This window comes from Odocoileus virginianus, chromosome 20 (assembly GCF_023699985.2).
Source record: "Odocoileus virginianus isolate 20LAN1187 ecotype Illinois chromosome 20, Ovbor_1.2, whole genome shotgun sequence".
Lineage (NCBI taxonomy): Eukaryota > Metazoa > Chordata > Mammalia > Artiodactyla > Cervidae > Odocoileus > Odocoileus virginianus.
The window spans coordinates 16,333,505-16,356,064 of record NC_069693.1 but is presented as its reverse complement, the minus strand read 5'-3'; the positions used below and the strand labels follow the sequence as shown (position 1 = coordinate 16,356,064).

Here is a 22,560-nt window from a genome sequence, read left to right as displayed (position 1 = left end):
TTCTTAGAATCAGGTGGCCAAAGAATTGGAGTTTCAGCTTTAACATCAGTCCTTCCAATGAATATTCAGGATTGATCTTTAGGATGGACTTGTTGGATCTCCTTTCAGTCCAAGGGACTCTCAGTAGTCTTCTCCAACGCCACAGTTCAAAAGCATCAATTATTCAGCGCTCAGGTTTCTTTATGATCCAACTCTCACATCCATACATGACTACTGGAAAAACCATAGCCTTGACAAGATGGACCTTTATTGGCAAAGTAATGTCTCTGCTTTTTAATATGCTGTCTAGGTGGGTCATAACTTTCCTTCCAAGGAGTAAGTGTCTTCTAATTTCATGGCTGCAGTCACCATCTGCAGTGATTTTGGAGCCCAAGAAAATAAAGTTTGTCACTGTCTCCACTGTTTCCCCATCTATTTGCCATGAAGTGATGGGACTGGATGCCATGATCTTAGTTTTCTGAATGTTGAGTTTTAAGCCAATTTTTTCACTCTCCTCTTTCACTTTCATCAAGAGGCTCTTCAGTTCTTCTTCACTTTCTGCCACAAGGGTGGTGTCATCTGCATATCTGAGGTTATTGATATTTCTCCCAGCAATCTTGATTCCAGCTTGTGCTTCTTCCAGCCCAGCGTTTCTCATGATGTACTCTGCATATAACTTAAATAAGAAGGGTGACAATATTGACAATATACAGCCTTGACATACTCCTTTCGCAATTTGGAACGAGTCTGTTGTTCCATGTCCAGTTCTAACCGTTGCTTTCTGACCTGCAAACAGATTTCTCAAGAGGCAGGTCAGGTGGTCAGGTGTTCCCATCTCTTTCTGTGTGATGATCCACACGGTCAAAGGCTTTGGCATAGTCAATAAAACAGATATAGATGTTTTTCTGGAATTCTTTTGGTTTTTCAATGATCCAGTGGATGTTGGCAATTTGACCTCTGGTTCCTCTGCCTTTTCTAAATCCAGCTTGAACATCTGGAAGTTCATGTTTCATGTATTGTTGAAGTCTTGCTTGGAGAATTTTGAGCATTACTTTACTAGTGAAGGAGGAAACAGACAGAACAGCTCCATCTTGAAAGCTGGACTCCATCTTGGGCCAGACTGTGGACTTTGAGCTATATGCCCAGTATCTATGGAAACGACATACCACCTGGAAAACCAGAACCACACCCCCCACCCCTCATGGAAGAGCCCCAGGGCTCATACCTAGACTCTTTGTTGCCTAAATGAATACCCTAATAATCTGTGTAACAAAATAGAATCATAAATTCTACTATGCTTATTGGGGTATGACCACAGGCCTATTGATAATTGTCCACTGTTAACTACCTAGGCTTAAGGCATATGAATCATGGGCTAACTTTGATTGTATCTTTCTTTTCCTTTGTTCAGACTGGTTTCAGAGAATTTGAGGAGGTGGGTTTGAGCACGGACACTTAGGGTATATAAGGTTTTCAGAAAAACCGGTTGGGCTCCTTGGCTAAGAGGAGACTCTGCGTTGGGCCCGCCGGTGTAATAAACTGCACTCCACTATGTGCGTTGTCCTTCTGAGTGAGTTTGTTTCCCGGAACGTATGGCTACAACATTTGGTACATTGGCCGGGAAACTCCTCACTTTGAGGAGACAAGTCCCATTTGGGACTACTCCAAAGCCTTGAAGCTTGCATCTTCTAGAGGGGGGATGGCGCCTTGCCCTTCTGGAAGGATTCTGCTTCTCAATGCCTGGACCTTTCACTTTAGCAGGTAGTGGACGGCAGCAGGGAAACTGAGCACTCAAGTGAGGAGGAACCCACCCAGCGGGGTGGAAGAGTTGTTCCTGATCACCCCCCTGGGGGGGACTAGAAGGACCCACAGGAGCCTGGAATAGGCAGGTGGCAGCGTTTGCTTGGTACATAGGTTGACGAGCGTGTTAGGGCCTAGGAAGCAAATTTGTGAAGGTCATTTATGAGGTGGTGTCCATGCCGTCTTGGGGAAAATTATTACCAAGTAATCGCCAAGGGATTTTTAGGAGAAGAAACTTGGCCTTTGGGTGCTCATATTCTGCCCTCCCCAAGGAGGTGTCCCATCTGCTGTGAAATTCTTGACCCCCTCAGAATTGTCAGGCTAGAAGGAGGGGGATACATAAGTGAGTACGAATTGGCTTTTCCGGAGACGGCCTGGGATGTGGGATATTTAACCCATCTGTGTTTTCTTTTTTTCTTTTTTTTCAATTTATTTTTATTAGTTGGAGGCTAATTACTTTACAATATTGTAGTGGTTTTTGCCATACATTGACATGAATCAGCCATGGATTTACATGTATTCTCCATCCCAATCCCCCCTCCCATCTGTGTTTTCATCTGCATCTGATCAAGCCCACCAAGGCAGAAGGGACTTTTAAAGTTAAGGGAGAAACATGCGGTGTTGGACCACGTGGTGTTCTGGTTTGGCCGTGCTGACTGACAGGTGAAGACATGCCAAACCCCTTCTCGCTCTGAGATCTGGCAGGTAAGGCTCTTCTCACCCTGATTAGGAAGGAGGTAGAATGGCAATCTAAGCGTTTCATTGAGGGGAAATATCAGAAGTACAAAAGGTACTGAGAACTTCATAGACAGAATGAAAGGGAAAAGTTGAAGAAGGTCTGAGAAGGTAAGCAAGATGGGGGGCAGTGAATCTAAGGCAACTGTATTGGAGTGCATGATTAAAAATTTAAAAAAGGCACCACATTAACAAATTGAAAGATAAAAACCATATGATTATCTCAATAGTTGCAGAAAAAGCCTTTGACAAAATTCAACATCCATTTATGATAAAAAAAACTCTCCAGAAAGCAGGAATAGAAGGAACATATCTTAACATAATAAAAGCTATGTATGACAAATCCACAGCAAACATTATCCTCAATGGTGAAAAATTGGAAGCATTTCCCTTAAAGTCAGGAACAAGACAAGGGTGCCCACTCTCACCACTACTATTCAATGTAGTTTTGGAAGTGTTGGCCACAGCAATCAGAGCAGAAGAAGAAATAAAAGGAATCCAGATAGGAAAAGAAGACGTAAAACTCTCACTGTTTGCAGACGACATGATCCTCTACATAGAAAACCCTAAAGACTCCACCAGGAAATTACTATAGCTAATCAATGAATATAGTAAAGTTGCAGGATAAAAATTAACACAGAGAAATCCCTTGCATTCCTATACACTAACAATGAGAAAACAGAAAGAGAAATTAAGGAATCGATACCATTCACCATTGCAACAAAAAGAACAAAATACTTAGGAGTATATCTACCTAAAGAAACAAAAGACCTATACATAGAAAACTGTAAAACACTGATGAAAGAAATCAAAGAGGACACAAATAGATGGAGAAATATACCATGTTCATGGATTGGAAGAATCAATATTGTGAAAATGACTATACTACCCAAAGCAATCTATAGATTCAATGCAATCCCTATCGAGCTACCAACCGTATTTTTCACAGAAGTAGAACAAATAATTTCACAATTTGTATGGAAATACAAAAAACCTCGAATAGCCAAAGCAATCTTGAGAAAGAAGAATGGAACTGGAGGAATCAACCTGCCTGACTTCAGACTGTACTACAAAGCCACAGCCATCAAGACAGTATGGTACTGGCACAAAGACAGAAATATAGATCAATGGAACAGAATAGAAAGCCCAGAGATAAATCCACACACCTATGGACACCTGATCTTTGACAAAGGAGGCAAGAATATACAATGGAAAAAAGACAACCTCTTTAACAAGTGGTGCTGGGAAAACTGGTCAACCACTTGTAAAAGAATGAAACTAGAACACTTTCTCACACCATACACAAAAATAAACTCAAAATGGATTAAAGATCTAAATGTAAGACCAGAAGCTATGAAACTCCTAGAGGAGAACATAGGCAAAACACTCTCTGACATAAATCACAGCAGGATCCTCTATGACCCACCTCCCAGAATGTTGGAAATAAAAGCAAAAATAAAAAATGGGACCTAATGAAACTTAAAAGCTTTTGCACAACAAAGGAAACTATAAGCAAGGTGAAAAGATAGCCTTCAGAATGGGAGAAAATAATAGCAAACAAAGCAATGGACAAAGAATTAATCTAAAAAATATATAAGCCACTCCTGAAGCTCAATTCCAGAAAAATAAATGACCCAATCAAAAAATGGGCCAAAGAACTAAACAGACATTTCTCCAAAGAAGACATACAAATGGCTAACAAACACATGAAAAGATGCTCAACATCACTCATTATCAGAGAAATGCAAATCAAAACCACAATGAGGTACCATTACATGCCAGTCAGAATGGCTGCTATCCAAAAGTCAATAAGCAATAAATGCTGGAGAGGGTGTGGAGAAAAGGGAATCCTCTTACACTGTTGGTGGGAATGCAAACTAGTACAGCCACTATGGAGAACAGTGTGGAGATTCCTTGAAAAACTGGAAATATAACTGTCATATGACCCAGCAATCCCACTCCTGAGCATACACACTGAGGAAACCAGATCTGAAAGAGACACATGCACCCCAGCGTTCATTGCAGCACTGTTTATAATAGCCAATACATGGAAGCAACCTAGATGCCCATCAGCAGATGAATGGATAAGAAAGCTGTGGTACATATACACAATGGAATATTACTCAGCCATTAAATAGAATTCATTTGAATTAGTTCTAATGAGATGGATGAAACTGGAGCCCATGATACAGAGTGAAGTAAGCCAGAAAGATAAACACCAATACAGTATACTAACGCATATATATGGAATTTAGAAAGATGGTAACGATAACCTTGTATGCAAAACAGAAAAAGAGACACAGAGGTACAGAACAGACTTTTGGACTCTGTGGGAGAAGGTGATGTTCTGAGAGAATAGCATTGAAGCAAGTATACTATCAAGGGTGAAACAGATCACCAGCCCAGGTTGGATGCATGAGACAAGTGCTCAGGGTTGGTGCACTGGGAAGACACAGAGGGATGGGATGGAGAGGGTGGCAGGAGGGGGGATTGGGATGGGGAACACATGTAAATCGATGGCTGATTCATGTCAATGTATGGCAAAGACCACTACAATATTTTAAAGTAATTATCCTCCAACTAATGAAAATAAATGAAAAAAAAATTTAAAGAAGGGATTTGGAGGAGACTGTTGGGTGAATATGAAGCCTAATCGCCTCCACATACTTTGTGAGGTCGAATGGCCCCCTATGGGAGTAGGATGGTCAGCAGAGGACACCATGAACTTAAAATTAGTGAAAGCAGTCTATACAGTAGTCACAGGAGAGCCAGGACACCTGGATCAATATCCATATATTGACTCATGGCTAGGGTTAGCTCAACAACCTTCTACTTGGACAAGGTTCTGTATCCAAAAGGGAAAGGGAAAATATTAATAGCACAAAAATTAATGACAAAAAAGGAAATTCTACAGGATTTGGACGGGGATGACCTGACCCCTCCCCCATACTGGATAATGATGCGCCTGCTTCCCAGTGCTTCCCAGAGGCTGCCTTAATGCCCGACCCAGGGCCAAGTGAAGTTCCTGTAGCAGCTGCTGCTCTTCTGCCAGCTCTCCTGGAGATTGTAGAGCCACTGTTTCAGCAGGCTCCAGTCCCAGCAATGGAGACCTATGGTCAGTGCCCCCAGAATTCCACCTCAGCCGGACCTCCTAGATTGTATCCACCTCTCCGGGTGAGTACTGATGGGAAGGGAGAAGAAAACACAGGAATTAGACAAAGGCTGTGCTCCACCAAGGAACAGGGGGAAAGAACCCCACTACAGATGCCCCTCAGAGAGCTACAAAAGCCTCCAGTTCAGGACGCATGTGGTCACTACCATCAGCCCCCTGTAGCCTATTAGTACCAGCTATTTTCCTCTATGGATATATTAATCTGGCAGAGACACACTCCACCATACTTGGGGGAGCCACAAGCCATGATTAGGCTAATGGAGACCATTTTTCGAACCCACCACCCTACATGGGATGACATAATCCAACTACTAGTTTCCCTTTTCAGCACTGAGGAAAGACACAGGATCCTAACTGAGGCCAGAAAATGGTTAAGAGAAATGGCACCTGAGGGTACTGCAAAGCTGCAGCGGTGGGCAGAACTAGCCACCCCTGATAAGAGGCCCAATTGGGACTGTAACACAGAGGAAGGGAGGGGCCACCTGGAGAGAGAGTGGGTGGCTATTTTAAAAGGCCTTAAGAGAGGGGCCTGAAAATCTATGAGTATGGCAAACCCTCTGAAGTGATCCAAAGGGAAACCAAATCACCCTCTGAGTTCTATGAAAGACGTGTGAGGCTTACAGACTTTATACACCAATAGATTCAGAGGTTGCTATGTCTCAGATGGTGGTAAATGCAGCCTTTGTGTCTCAAGCCTACCCCAAAAATTTCAGATGGGGGACACCAAGTGACTCATGAATTTTTATACATCCCTGAATGCCCAGTACCTTTGTTGGGAAGAGACTTGTTGTGTAAGTTGGGAGCACAAGTGGCGTTTCCCCCCACAAAAGACCCATTCTTCAAGTGGGCTCAACCACCTATTTACTCTTCCTCTCAGTAACCCCTCAAGCTGAATGGAGGTTGCATGATCTCCCAACAGGGAATCCTGGACAGGCTACACAGTCAAGAGAAAGAGTTAACTCAACAATTCCCTGAGGTCTGGGCGGAAGACAACACCCCCCAGGCTTGCAAAATAAGTCCCACTGGTAATAAAACTCAAACCCAATACTGCCAGACTGCCTTGGGCAGTCAGCACTGCCTTGGGCCTGCCGGACCTTGCTATGCCGTTTACTCTTCATGTGACTGAAAAGGACAAGGTGGCTATGGGAGTGTTGTCCCAGACTATGGGGACATGGGACAAACCTGTGGCTTATCTCCCAAAACCGCTGGACAGTGTTGCCACTGGGTGGCTGGGATGCTTATGGACAGTTGTTGTAGTTGCCTTACTGATCCAGGAGGCAACCAAGGTGACTTTGGGCCAAGATTTGATTGTAAAAGTCCCACATGAAGTCAACACTCTCCTGCGAGGGGAACCCCATAAATGGCTGTCAACATCCTGGATTACTCAATACCAGGGACTAATGTGAGAACGCCCATGTTACTATTGAGCCTTGTCAGGCCCTGAATCCGGCCACACTTCTTCCTTTGGGAGAAGGTGGACTCTCACATGATTGCAAGGAAATATGCCAGCAGACCTGACTTGAAAGACCAGCCAATCTCGGACCCAGATTTGGTCCTGTACACCAATAGCACCAGCCTGGTGAAACAAGGACAATGACTGTCAGGATATGCAGTAGTTATGGAAGAAACCATCACTGAGGCTAGCTCTCTGCCGTCACACTGGTCTGCTCAACAGGCCGAACTATATGCTCTAATCCAGGCCCTCCAGCTCTCAAAAGGTAAGAAGACAAACATTTACACAGACTCCAGGTATGCTTTTGCCACACTACATGTACACAGGGCTCTGTATAAGGAGAGAGGTCTTTTGACAGCTAGTGAAAAAGATATTAAAAATAAAGAAGAAATTAAGACCCTATTAGATGCTTCCTGGGAACCAGAAAGGGTTGCAGTCATACACTGCTGAGGACATCAAAAAGAGGATACCCCCCAGGCTCGGGGAACAGACTGTCAGATAAGACGGCTAGACAAGCAGCCGAGTGCTTGGGGGTGACAAGTGATGCCCCTATTAAAGCTCTCATATTGGCAGAGCTTCCTGAGCTAACGCTGGACTCTCCAAAATACACTGAAACCCAAAACCAACTAGCTGAAGCCGAAGGGGCCATCAAGACTGAAAAGGGATGGTGGGAATTGCCAAGTGGCAAATTATTGGTACTGAGGAGCTGGCACCCATTCTGGTAAGCCAAACACACCAAGCGATCCACCTAGGCCATAATAAACTGGAAGAGCTAATTCAAAAATATTTCTTGGTTCCCCACCTCTCTTCCCTATGCAGGACAAAATCTCAGAACTGCACTGCCTGCTCACAGGTCAATGCTGCCTCTTGGCACAGATAGAAACCTCCAGGGATTCAACTAAAAGGCACGTTGCCCTTTGAACACCTGGAAGGGACTTCACTGAAACAAAACCTCACCAACAGTACCATTACCATGGTCATGGTATGTATGTTCTTGGGGTGGGTAGAAGCTTCTACTACCTGGACTGAAAGAACATCAAAAGTAGTCTGGCACCTGCTTAGGGGGAAGTTCCCAGATTTGGATTTCCTACCAGCATTTGATCGGACAATGGCCCGGCTTTCATAGCTGATTTAGTATAACAAGTAAGCAAACCTTTAAACATCAAGTGGAAATTACATACAGCATATTATAGGCCCCAGAGTTCTGGGATGGTGGAAGGAAACAACTGGACACTTATAAAGACACTCTCCAATTGGATCATAGAGACTGACTGCTCCTGGGTGGGCTTGTTTCCGATGGCTCTGCTCAGACTCAGGATGACCCCACAGTCCCATGGCTATTCTCTGTATGAAATTGTGTATGGGAGGCCCCCTCCCATAATAAAACAGGTGTCAACAAATTTGCCTCAGGTAAGGGGAGATGAGATTTCACAGCCGATGGAACAACTGGGTAAAGTAATAAATCAGGTAACTAAGTTTGTACAAGAAAGGGTGCCGTTCTCCCTTGGGGAACAGATTCACGAATTTGTGCCTGGGAATCAGTTGTGGGTCAAGGGCTGGAAACATGACTCATTGGCCCCACGTTGGAAGGGTCCATATACTGTTGTTCTAACAATTCCTACAGCAGTTAAAGTTGCAGGTGTCACTCCCTGGATCCACCACATGAGGATGAAGAGAACATACCACGCAGGTCCAGAAACTGCTGAGTGGACTGTGAAGAGGGACCCCACTGACCCTCGAGATACTAAGATCATCCTTAAGAAGAAGGAAAAAAAGATCCCAGATGAGCTCCTTTAGGATGAAGCCGCATAATCACCTCCTGCTGCTTGGCCTCATCAACGTGATTTTGAATTTAACTTCCGTTTCAACTCAGGACAATGTTTTCATCTCATGGGCACATTCCTACATGGACTTCCACAACACCTCCAACTGCTTGGTATGTGGGGCTATGCGTCTGTCTGTGATAGATGGACTTCCTTGGTGGGTGTCACTGCTCTGCCAAGGAGATTTTAAACCACTCTGCTCTTTTCTGGAACGACAAAAAGAGACTTTCCTTTCTCTTGTCCATCATAATCTCTTCCTGCTCTCTTGGTGTAAGCTAGACCTACAGTGAATAGACTCGGGTCATGGGGTTACATTTGATGTAAACACCAGTTTCATAGGAATAACAAAAGCCTATACCTCATATTTAAAGAACAAAAGGAAAAAAGCCCCTGATTGGCAAGGGAGGACAGGCCTGTAGTTATGTTGAACAATTCTACCAAGTCTGGGATGAATATTTCCAGATGATATGATTAAAGTAGAGGCCTTGGGGAAAAAAAAAGTAGAGGCCTTGACTAATTTCACAAAACAGGCCCTCCTAGATAATGATAAATTCATCCAAGCCTTAAATGAAGAACAAATCCAAATGAGAAAAGTGGCAATTCAAAATAGAATGACTTTGGACATGCTCACAGCTGCACAAGGAGGGACCCATGTTATAATTAAGGTTGAATGTTGTGTATATATTCCTGATTTATCTGGCAATGTATCAGCTGTTTTAGATAACGTGAAAAACCAGGTATAAGCAATGTCAAATGAAAACATTCCTTTTTGGACTTTGGTTCTATCTTGGGTGAGGATGATTGGTGGAAAACTATATTTACTATTGTTACAATTGCCTTGATAGTTCTGCTTTGTGGACCCTGCATTTTACAATGTATTATGAACTTTGTTGGAGAAGGAAATGGCAACCCACTCCAGTATACTTGCCTGGAAAATCCCATGGAAGGAGGAACCTGGTAGGCTACAGTCCATGGGGTCGCAAAGAGTCGGACATGACTGAGCGACTTCACTTTCACTTTCTTTTCACTTTCATGAACTTTGTAACCCAGAGGTTGGTGTCGTTCTCCCAAATTGTTGGTTGGAAAGCCAGGGTGCAATATATCCCTAGGAGTGATGCCCATACTATGAGTTAAGAGCATCAAGAGAGGGGAATGAAGGAGGAAACAGACAGAACAGGCTCCATCTTGAAAGCAGGACTCCATCTTGGGCCAGACTGTGGACTTTGAGCTATATGCCCAGTATCTATGGAAACGACATACAAACTGGAAAACCAGACACCCACCTCCCCCCCCCCCATCCCCCCGCCATGGAAGAGCCCCAGGGCTCATACCTAGACTCTCTGTTGCCTAAAAGAATACCTCAATTATTTGTGTAACCAAATAGAATCATAAATTCTATTATGCTTTTTGGGGTATGACCACAGGCCTATTGATAATTGTCCACTGTTAACTACCTAGGCTTAAGGCATATGAATCATGGGTTGAAGGCATATGAATCACAGTTTAACTTTGATTGTATCTTTCTTTTCCTTTGCTCAGACTAGTTGCAGAAAATTTGGGGAGGTGGGTTTGAGCCCGTACACTTAGGGTATATAAGGTTTTCACAGAAACCGGTTGGGGTCCTTGGCTAAGAGGAGACTCTGCCTTGGGCCCACCGGTATAATAAACTGCACTCCACTATCTGCATTGTCCTTCTGAGTGAGTTTGTTTCCTGGAACATGTGGCTACAACATTTGGTGCATTGGCCGGGAATGCATGGCTACAACACTAGCGTGTGAGATGAGTGCAGTTGTGCAATAGTTTGAATATTCTTTGCCATTGCCTTTCTTTGGGATTAGAATGAAAACTGACCTTTTCCAGTCCCGTGGCCACTGCTGAGTTTTCCAAATTTGCTGGCATATTGAGTGCAGCACTTTAACAGCATCATCTTCCAGGATTTGAAATAGCTCAACTGGAATTTCATCACCTCCACTAGCTTTGTTCGTAGTGACGCTTCCTAAGTTCCACTTGACTTTACATTCAAGGATGTCTGGCTCTAGTCCAGTGATCACACCACCATGGTTATTTGGGTTGTAAAGGTCTTTTTTGTATAGATCTTCTGTGTATTCTTGCCACCTCTTCTTAATATCTTCTGTTAGGTCTGTACCATTTCTGTCCTTTATCATGCCCATCTTTGCACGAAATGTTCCCTTGGTATCTCTGATTTTCTTGAAGAAATTGCCAGTCTTTCCCATTCTATTGTTTTCCTCTATTTCTTTGCACTGATCGCTGAGGAAGGCTTTCTTATCTCTCCTTGCTATTCTTTGGAACTCTGCATTCAGATGGGTATATTTTCCCTTTTTTCCTTTGCTTTTTGCTTCTCTTCTTTTCACAGCTATTTGTAAGGCCTCCTCAGACAGCCATTTTGTTTCATTGCATTTATTTTTCTTGGGTATGATCTTGATCCCTGTCTCCTGTACAATGTCATGAACCTCCGTCCATAGTTCTTCAGGCACTCTGTATATCAGATCTAGTCCCTTAAATCTTTTTCTCACGTCCACTGTAAATCTTAAGGGATTTGATTTAGGTCATACCTGAATGGTCTAGTGGTTTTCCCTACTATCTTCAGTTTAAACCTGAATTTGGCAATAAGGAGTTCATGATCTGAGCCACAGTCAACTCTCAGTCTTGTTTTTGCTGGCTGTATAGAGCTTCTCCATCTTTGGCTGCAAAGAATATAATCAATCTGATTTTGGTGTTGACGAACTGGTGATGTTCATGTGTAGAGTCTTTTCTTGTGTTGTTGGAAGATGGTGTTTGCTATGACCAGTGCGTTCTCTTGGCAAAACTCTATTAGCTTTTGCCCTGCTTCGTTCTGTACTCCAAGGTCAAATTTGCCTGTTACTCCAGGTGTTTCTTGACTTCCTACTTTTGCATTCCAGTCCCCTATAATGAAAAGAACATCTTTTTTTTTTTTTTTTTTTTTTTTGCGTGTTAGTTCTAGAAGGTCTTGTAGGTCTTCATAGAACCATTCAGCTTCTTCAGCATTACTGGTCGGGGCATAGACTTGGATTACTGTGATATTGAATGGCTTGCCTTGGAAATGCACAGAGAGCATTCTGTCGTTTTTGAGATTACATCCAAGTACTGCATTTTGGACTCTTTTGTTGACTATGATGGCTACTCTATTTCTTCTAAGGGATTCTTGCCCACAGTAGTAGATAAAATGGTAATCTGAGTTAAATTCATCCATTCCAGTCCATTTCAGTTCGCTGATTCCTAAAATGTTGACATTCACTCTTGCCATCTCCTATCTGACCACTTCCAATTTGCCTTGATTCACGGACCTAACATTCCAGGTTCCTATGCAATATTGCTCTTTACAGCATCAGATCTTGCTTCTATCACCAATCACACCCACAACTGGGTGTTGTTTTTGCTTTGGCTCCATTTCTTCATTCTTTCTGGAGTTATCTCTCCACAGATCTCCAGTAGCATATTGGGCACCTACTGACCTGAGGAATTCATTTTTCAGTGTCCTATCTTTTTGCCTTTTCATACTTTTCACAGGGTTCCTTGAGAATATCGAAGTGGTTTGCCATTCCCTTCTCCAGTGGACCGCGTTTTGTCAGAACTCTCCACTATGACCCATCCGTCTTGGGTGGCCCTACCCGGCATGGCTCATGGTTTCATTGAGTTAGACAAGGCTGTGGTCCATGTGATCAGATTGGTTAGTTTTCTGTGATTGTGGTTTTCAGTCTGTCTGCCCTCTGAGAAGAAAAAGAGGCTTATGGAAGCTTCCTGATGGGAGAGACTGACTGAGGGGGAAACGTGGTCTTGTTCTGATGGGTGGGGCCTCAGTAAATCTTTAATCCAATTTTCTGTTGCTGGATGGAGCTGTGTTCCCACTCTGCTATTTACCTGGGGCCAAACTATGGGGGAGGTAATAAGATAATGGTAGGTAGAGATAGTGGATAATAGAGGTAATAAAGATAAACCTCTTTCAAAAGTTCTCATGCATGTACTGCTACACTCAGTGCTCCCAACCCTGCAGCAGGCCACCACAGACCCACGTCTCCACTAGAGAGTCCTGGACACTCACAGGCAAGTCTGGGTCAGTCTCTTGTGGGATCACTGCTCCTTTCTCCTGGGTCATGGTACACACGAATTTCTGTTTGTGCCCTCCAAGAGTCTATTCCCAGTCCTGTGTAAATTCTGGCAGCTCTATGGTGGGGTTAGTGGTGACCTCCTCCAAGAGGGCTTATGCCATACCCAAGTCTGCTGCACCCAGAGTCCCTGTCCCTGTGACAGTCCACTGCTGACCTGTACCTCTACAGCAGATGCTCAAACACAGTTCTGTCTCAGTCTCTGTGGGGTCCCTGGGTCCTGGTGCACACAAGGCTTATTTGAGCCCTCTGAGCATCTCTGGCAGGAATGGGGTTTGATTCTAAATATGAATTAGGCCCTCCTACCATCTTGCTGGGGCTCCTCCTTTGCCCCTGGGCATGGGATGTCTTCTCACAGCCACTCTCCAGTGCTGGGCAGCTGCCTCTTTCTCCAGTGCTGCCTCTTTATTGGACTTCTCTGCAAATGAGATCATCTATGCCAAACCACTTTTTTAGATTCCACATACATGTGTTACTATACGATATTTGTTCTTGTCTGTCTGCCTTACCTCACTCTGTATGACAGTCTCTAGATCCATCCACATCTCTATAAATGGCACAATTTTGTTCCTTTTTTATGGCTGAGTAGTTTTCTTTTGTATATATGTACCACGTCTTTTTTACAGTAAAAAGTGTCTAAAGGGACTTACCATTTCAATTAGTGATAAGCTAGATCTACGGTCAGCTGTTGGAGAGTCCTGGAAGCACCCCAGTGTTCCACTTCTCAAGAGTTTAGTTGAGAAGTTAAACAGTTGGTTTGGCAGGCACTGGAGGCATGAAATTAGGATCCCTGATACTGCTGTAGTGGTGAGACTGTTGGAACTCTTGGAACAGCAATTATTATGCAAATATATAGGAGTATTTTAGCATTTTGCAAACCAAAACAAATATACTGGAGTGAACCACCTGAATGTCAGCTCTCCCTGGAACCCATTCCTATTTATACATGATCCTATCTTTCCTGACATTATTCACCTCATCTAGACTATATTCTTTGGGAAGCCATGTGCTCATGAGTACCTATTCCTTGTACACTCACAATACTTTCTTGGAACATCCTCATTTCATGACAAGTCCTACATGTTCATTGAGCTGGGGGCATTGTTAGGGAATTTCAGACAACAGAATTGAATGACTTCTCTATATTTTCATGAGGCCTAATCTCAGTTTTACTGCACATTTCTGCTCAATCATTTCTTTTGACTCAACCATATCCTTTCTCCCCCAGATGGGAGGGGTCACATCCAGGCTGGAACATAACATTGAATAGAGTTCCATGTTCTATACAATAGGTTCTTGTTATCCATTTTAAATATAGCAGTGTGAACATGACCTTTCCAAACTCCCATTATCCCTTCCCCCTGGCAATCATAAGTTTGTTTTCTAAGTCTGTGAGTCTCTTTCTATTTTGTAAGTAAGTTCATTTGTATCATTTCTTTTTAGGTTCCACACATAAGGGATGTCATAAGGTATTTCTTCTTTGTTAGACTTACTTCACCCAGTATGGAGCTCCCTAGATCCATCCATGTTGCTGCAAATGGCATTATTCCATTCTTTTTAGTGACTGAGTAATATCCCATTGTATATATGTACCACACCTTCTTTATCCATTCCTCTGTCATGGACATTTAGTTGCTCCCCTGTCTTGGCTATTGTAAACAGTGCTGAAATGAACATTGAGATGCATGTGTTTCTTCGGGCCATGATTTTCTTTGGATACATGCCCGGGAGTGGGATTGCAGCATCATATGGTAGCTTTATTTTTAGTTTTTTAAGGAACCTCTGAAAGGTTGTTGCTGAACCACGCAAAGATGCCGGGATTCTTGGCCTCCGGAGGAGAACAGTTCAATCCGGGGCCAAAAATGAGGCTTGATTGCTCAGAGCGTTTGTGTAATAAAATTTTATTAAAGTATAAAGGAGATAGAGCTTCTGACATAGGCATCAGAAGGGGGCAGAAAGAGTACACCCTTGCTAGTGTTAGCCATGGAGTTATATACTCTCTAATTAGTTATCACAGTGAATCAAAAGAATGTCTGGAGGTTGTAAAGACCTTGCTAGACCTACTCCCATAATATACACCTTAAGACAACAGGATTAGCCCAAAGGTTTTTTTCCAGAGAATGTCCTCAAGCAGGATACATTATTGCTATATAATCCTAAGGAATGTAGAGGAACAAAAAAAGTTTGTCCTTTCCTCCTCCTTGAGAATTCCAGACCTCTCTCTCCTTGGGGACCCCTGGACTTCTTATCAATCTGCCGAGGAATTGACTTTCTCATTTCCCCCTTTTGTTTAAGGAGGATTATGTTGCCAAGGGAAAGGGGTGTCGTTTTCGTTCCATAAATACTTCCTGATGTCTAGGGGCATGGTCCCTAAATTGTTAAGGCAACATATTCTCCTAACCCTAAAAATGAGGGTCTCTGATCCAGGGGCCCCAAGTAATAGTTGGAGGAGGCTGTGGCACTCATAGGAGCTTGGTCAACCATTTGTAACTTAAAAGCCTTCATGTGACTAGAAACAAATCCAGTTACACAGTTACAGATGCAGGGAGCAAACAGCAAAAATAGAACAGTCAGAATTATTGTAATTAAGATAGTTTTCTACTACGGGGAACTAGTTAATGTCTCCCAAAGTGAGGCAATTGAGGCTTCAGGAATATCCATAGCCCCAGTCATCTTGGTCATGTCTTTAGTAAAATGAGTAACATTAGTGCTCATCTCAGGTATATAAGTACAGCATTGGGTATGAATAATGGCACAAGTTCCTCCTTGCACAGCTGTCAGAATATCTAAAGCTAATCTGTTTTGTAAAACCACCTTTCTAATTTGTGCTTGTTCAGCATTAAGAGCTGAAATAGCTTTTTGAGAATCTTGTAATGCCTGTTGAGTAAAATTAGTCAAAGCATTTGACTCGTAGCATAACATCTGTAGTTCCCAAAGAGGGGACAAACACTGCAGCCAAATAATCATACCAGTGAAATACAGACCTTGCCCACCGAGTTTTAACATGGGGTAAATTAGCAGGCTTTTCTGGAAACTCTGAAAATATAAAGCCGTGAGTAAAGGCTAGACCCAGGGTGTATCTCCCTATCCAACCAGGGGGAAGCCATGCCCATAGGAAAGAGCCACAGATCCAATAAGTCCCGTTTGGAGCAAGCCAGTGTTACTGAGATATCCAGTCCCAATCAATGCCTGGCCAGACAAAGGGAGGACCTGAATTGGGGTTGGAAAACAGGGGAATGATTACATTGCCTATTTCCTGAGGCAAAAATCCCAAGTGTTTCCAATCACTATAATTAAGTGACAACTTAATTAATTAGTTAAGAAGTTAATTAAGTAATTAACTTCTGGGGATGGCTCTATTTGTTCCCAGAGTATAGGGGCAGTAGATATTAGACTTCCTTTTTCAGGAGTTAACCATATAACCTCATCCCATATTTGATAAACACAAGGTAAAAAACCATTAGATCTAGACCTATTTGCCTTTATGTATAGCAAAATAATCATTGAACCGAGACAATGTATAATCAAAATTAAAAGTCACGTTATGTCCATAGTTAAAGTACAACGTGTTGCACCCGTCCATTTTAGGATTGTTAGATGTCATCAGATGAAGAAGAGGCATCGCATATGATTGTTGTCGAAGGTAGTTGCAGAATTGGAGAAAGTGTTTTCCTTGAAGTGGAGATGTCCACCACGGGAAGCCTTCCACTGATTAAGAGGGGAGCATGCCACAAACCCAGCAGTTAGACTGATTGTGAAATGCTGGGCAGGAGTGAGCCCAGGACAGGAAGACATTGTCTTGAGGATCGAATGGCAGACTCAGGATTTTTGGAGTCAGCATAAGTAGGCTCACATAGATTATCACGCCTATCTGAAAAGTACAAAGCCAGAGAATAGAAAGTAAAGACATAAAATGAAGTCCCTTAGTTCTGTTCAGGGTGCCACTTCTTAACACGAGTGTGATGTACCCACAAATCAATTCCTGGCACTTTAACAGCTGTGGGAGAAGAAAGAATAACCTAGTAACGGCCTTCCCAGAGGGGCTCAAGGGATGGGCCCACAGACCCCAATGTTTTATGAGGACCTCGGTTCCTTGCTCAAATGGAGGCTAGCTTGACTCAGAGGCCGGGTCAGGAGTTGTCTCCCGGAGTTCTGTTAATGTCTATTTGAAAAGCTGAGAGATGAGTTACATAATTAGTTAAGTCCAAGGCTTCAGGGTCTATAACAATGTCTATGCATAAGAAAGGCTGTCCACAAATACATTCAAAAGGGGACAGTCCCTCCTCATTATATTATAGCTATGAGTAGGACTTTAAATGAATTGTCCTGTGTCTCGAGTTAATTTACTCAGATGTCTTTTGATAATGTCATTAGCTTTTTCAACCTTCCCTGAGGATTGGGGTTTACAGGAACAGTGTAAGTGATATTTTATTCCTAGAGTTTTGAAAGTGAAGTTGCTCAGTCGCGTCTGACTCTTTGCAACCCCGTGGACTGTAGCCCACCAGGCTCCTCCGTCCATGGGATTCTCCAGGCAAAATTACTGGAGTGGGTTGCCATTTCCTTCTCCAGGGTCCTAGAGCTTTAGACACCCCCTGAGTTACAGCAGCTTTAAAGGTGGAGCCATTGTCACTCTGAAGGCTCCGTGGCAGTCCAAACCTGGGGATAATTTCGTGGATTAAAATCTTTATAACCTCCTTGGCTTGTTCAGTACGACATGGAAAAACCTCACTCCATCCAGTAAAAGTATCCACCCAAAATTGTAAGCAAGAATATGCATTAGCTTTTGGCATATGAGTAAAATCAATTTCCCAGTCCTCTCTAGGATATTTTCCACTTCGTTGTAATCCAGATTTTGCTAGCTTTTTAGTCTTTGGGTTAGTTTTCTGACACACCTCACACCTTTTGATAATGTTCTTTAAAGTTTTCATTACATTTTTACCTTCAAACAAACGAGAAGCCATCTGTTAAGTACTCTCTGTATCCAAATGAAAACTCTGGTGTAAACCCTTAAGAATTTTCCATTGAGCACTTCCAGGAATTATTAATTGTCCATCCTCAGACCGTAATCATCCTTTATCAGTAAACTTTGCTCCTCTTTTCTCATATCTTTCTAATTCTTCCTCAGTATATTGTGGTTTTTCCTGTTCCACAGGACCTGTCCAGATCGAAGGTGTCTGTAGTGAGGGGCTTTCGTAAAGTGCCACATTTCTGGCTTGACAGTCAACCACCAGCTGTTTACCTTCAGCTACTTTACTCCCATCTCTGTTGTGTCCTTTGCAATGCATAGCAGCTACTTCTTTAGGATAATAGATAACTGTTAAAAGTCTCTCGATCTCTCTGAAATGCTTTATAGGTTCTCCTGTTGCTGTTTTAAACTTTCTTTCCATATTGCAGCATGAGCATGTAAAGTCAAATAAGCATACTTAGGGTCAGTGTAGATATTTACCCTCTACCCTTTGCTTAACTCTAGAGCTTGGGTCAGAGCCACAAGCTCTGCTAACTGAGCACAGGTTCCCTGGGGGAGAGATTTTGCTTCTAAAACCTGTTCAGCAGTCACCATGGCCTAACCTGCTTTATGCTTTCCATTCTGAACAAAAGAACTGCCATCAGTAAATATTTCCATGTCAGGATTGCCTAATGGGGTATCTATTAGATCTTCCCGAGCTGCATAGTTTAAAGTTAGGAATTGGGAACAATCGTGATCAGGTGTTTCATTTTCCTTCTCAGGAAGTTAAGTGGCAGAATTTAAATTTCCACAAACTTTAAGCTTAGTTACTTGTCCTTCTAACAACAATGACTGATATTTAAGAAGCCTACTGTCTGTCATCCAAATATTAACTTTAGAATTTAAGATTCCACTCACATCATGAGAAGTCAGTACAGTAAGGTTTCGTCCATTAATTATTTTTAAATCTTCAGGTGCTAATAAAGCCACTGCCCCAATTACTGTTAGGCAGTGGGGCCACCCACGTGAAATTACATCTAATTCTCTGCTTAAATAAGCAATAGGTTACTGGTGAGGCCCTCTGGGTTGTGTCAAAACTCCCAAGGCCACACCTTTTCTTTCAGTGACAAACAAGTTAAATTCTGACCCTGTGGGCAAGCTCAGAGCGGGAGCTTGCAGGAGAGCAGTTTGAAGAACCTTAAAAGCCTTTTGAATGTCTGGAGACCAAACCAGTTTGTCGGTTTGGGCCTGCTGAGTTTCAGCTATAAGTTTCTGTAAAGGCCGGACAAGTTCCCCATAACCCGGAATCCAAATGCGACAGTAGCCTGTGATTCCCAAAAATCCTCTCAATTGTCTTAAAGTCATAGGTAGGGGATGATTTAGTATAGGTTTAATTCTCTCTGGGCCTATGGCCCCAGTCCCTTCTGATATGATTAAGCCCAGATATCTAACAGGTTGTTGACAAAGCTGAGCCTTTTCTCTTGATGCCTTGTAACTGCAGCCTGCCAGTCTTCTGAGGCTCGTGAACAAGCTTCCTCTGTCTCAGCACAGAGAAAAATATTATCTACATATTGAAACACCACTGCTTTGGAGCTATTAAAGTTTTGTAGATCCCGTGACAAACTTTGTCCAAATAAGTGAGGACTGTCACGAACCCCTGGGGCAAAACTGTCCAGGTTAACTGAGAAGCTGGCTGCGTAGGGTCCTCAAAGGCAAATAGAAATTGACTTTCCTCGGCCAAAGGCACTGAATAGAAGGCATCTTTCAAATCAGTTACTGAGAAATATTTGGCTTGTTCAGGAATTTCAGACAATAGAGTATAAGGATCAGGCACCACGGGGTGTAAAGGAACTACAGCCTCATTTATTATTTGCAAATCTTGAACTAGTCTCCATTTACCATTTGATTTCCTTATACCCCAAATAGGAGTGTTGCATGGACTGTTACAGGGAATTAATAGTCCCTGCTCCTTTAAATTCTCAATGATGTGTTTTAACCCTTCCTTAACCTCAGGTTTCAGTGGATACCGCTTCTTATGTGGATATAAGTATGGGTCTTTGAGCTTGACAACTACAGGAATAGCATTTTGTGCTCGACCCACAGATTTTTCATCAGCCCATACTCTAGGATTTACATTTTGTTCATTTAAATGGAGAGAAAGGGAAGGTTCCATATTCATGAAAACAGAGGCATGGACCTTACTCAGTATATCCTTCCCCAAAAGGGGTGAAGGGAGGCTCTGGCACGATGAGAAACTCGTGTGAAAATAGCACAGAGTCTCAGTTATACCTTAAAGAAACACTGAAGTAATACCTTTTGGCTCATCCAGACAGTCCCATTACGGAAGCAGATCGGGAAGAAACTGGGCCAGGGGCTTCAGTAAGCACGGAGTAAGTTGCCCCAGCATCTAAAAGGAAATCGACAGATTGGCCCCCCACAGTTTTTAATACCTGGGTTTCCTCAGGTGAAATTAGGATGGGAGCTTGTGTGGGGACCCCCAGGCACCTTCAGTCCTGATTGTCTTGAGAGTCTGACTCCTGAAACCTACGCCTCTGGGGGCAGTCTCTCTTCCAGTGTGGTCCTTTGCAGACCGAACATGGAGCCAGGGGCGGCTTAGATGCATGAGGGCAATCCCACTTGAGGTGCCCCTCATTTCCACAGTAATAGCAAGCCCATCCCTTTTCACGTGGGTCCCTCTGGGCATTTTTCTCAGGCTGTTTAAGAATGGTTTTCACAGCCATTGCAAGGGCTTTCCCCTGTTCCTCTGTCCTTTTCTGGCTTTCTTTCATTTCCTCATATTCCTTACCATAGTAGGCTGTCTGAGCCAGTTGTAACAGAGTATCTAAAGACTGATTTGGTCCATATGCCTGTTTTAATAGCTTACAGCGGATATCTGGAGCCAACTGAGTGAGAAATCTATCCTTTAAGATCACTTTTCCCTCTTCACTTTCAGGATCAATCTCAGTGAATCTGCGAAGGGCTTCTCTCAGTCTATCTAGGAATTTACCAGGGGCTTCCTTCTCCCCCTGTTCCATGTCTGCCAGTTTGCCATAGTTTAAAGGTTTAGCATGCACCTGCCTGAGTGCTTCAAGAATACATCTGACAAAATGATCCCATTGTCCTTTAGCTGTGTTGTAGTCCCAGTCTGGTTCTGTAGTGGGGACCGCCTGATTCCCAGTGGGGAGGGCGGTTATCTCATCCTCACTCTTCCCTACTGATTCATTACCAAACCTTTCATCTCCATAAGCAACCCCTTTTCCCAAAACTCAAGTCGTTGAGTCGGGAGTCAGTGTTCGTCCCATTATCTAGATCACATCCTTCTAAGTAAGGCCATAAAGCAGAGTAACACCTTTAAAAGCTCTAATATATTTTTTGGGGTCCTCTAAATAGTTTCCCAGATCCTCCTTGATGTTTTGTATTTTTTGATAAGAAAAAGGCTTATTAACTTTCATAGACTGATTATTTCTCCCGGTGGGTGCTTCATGAAGAGGCAACAGCTTGTGTGGCTGTTCTTCAGTCTCTCTGGCTGCTCTGTGCATATGATCCCAAGGATAGATTGGAGAAACCTGCTTTTCTTTATCTCTTTGTCTCCTTTCCTCCATCTCATCTAGCAAAGTAGGAGGACAGGAGGGAGCTGAAGGTGCCACACCCAAATCTATACCCTTAGAACATAAGTCTGGCATATTTCTCAGAGAGAAAAAGGGCAACACATATGTTTCTACAGAACCAGTCTAATTGTAAAACAGTATTATACTTAAGAGACCCTCTAACTGGCCACCATTTGCCATCCTCCAATGGATACTGTGGCCGTGCAGTATCACATAGGAAGACCAGGTGTGTCTTCTTTAAGCCCTGAGGATCAAATCTATCCCAGTTTTTCAGTATACAATTCAAAGTAGTGAGGCTGGAATTGTTAGCTCCCATCTCTAAGAGGGAAAAAAGGCAACCAGTGCCCTCTTTCTACCGGAGGCATCCCTCCCTGCTCTAGATGGGTGTGTAGACAGACTTTACACCAAAGGTTTTCTTTACTGGTCGGACTTAGTCTGTCCCTTACCGATGCAGGTGACATACTCGTCCCTCCTGGTTCTACCACTGAGACGGGGTGGAGATGCACCAGGGGCAGACCTGATGGCATCCCTGACTGACGTCCAGCTCCTCACCATTAAAACCTTGCTTGCCTCTGATGCCACCCAGGGTGCAATCAGAGCAACCTTCTGGAATGCCTCCCAGGTTAAACCACTGGGGGCACTGTTTGTCACCTGAGTGCCTGTGCACGACCCTGAGTATATTCCTGACCACAATAAGACCAATACGAACATAAAACTGAGATGCTCCTTCCAAGCGTCACCACACCAATATAAGAGCCTCCTCTGGTCCACTAAGAGCCAGTGTTACCAAAGGAAAAAAAATCCCTTGTAGCTCCAATCAGAGTAAACTTAACCTCAGAGATGCTCTTGGAGCTAGAGCTCCATCTAGCTTCCAAACTTTCCATGCCTAGTGAGTCTAGG

The 22,560-nt window shown here is 43.2% G+C and overlaps 1 protein-coding gene and 1 long non-coding RNA gene across 8 annotated transcripts in view; one reads left to right on the top strand and one right to left on the bottom strand.

The window, feature by feature from the left end:
- Positions 1–22,560, top strand: part of LOC110122373 (major allergen I polypeptide chain 2-like) — a 62,408-nt gene that overhangs the window by 11,298 nt on the left and 28,550 nt on the right. For 3 of the 7 annotated variants that reach the window (XR_011482142.1, XR_011482137.1, XR_011482141.1), the window contains exons 3-4: positions 2,352–7,404; positions 7,959–9,075. Coding sequence is in view for 1 of the 7 variants with exons in the window: in XM_070450980.1 (XP_070307081.1) it covers positions 965–1,024 (60 nt within the window). In the remaining 6 variants the exon portion in view is untranslated. Of the gene's footprint in view, positions 1–964; positions 1,370–2,351; positions 7,405–7,958; positions 9,076–22,560 lie in introns of those variants that run through there. The other 4 variants (XR_011482138.1, XR_011482140.1, XR_011482139.1 and 1 more) reach the window with 4 other exon arrangements.
- LOC139029875 (uncharacterized) overlaps positions 1–22,560 on the bottom strand; it is a 123,148-nt gene that overhangs the window by 78,946 nt on the left and 21,642 nt on the right. The window lies entirely within an intron of this gene.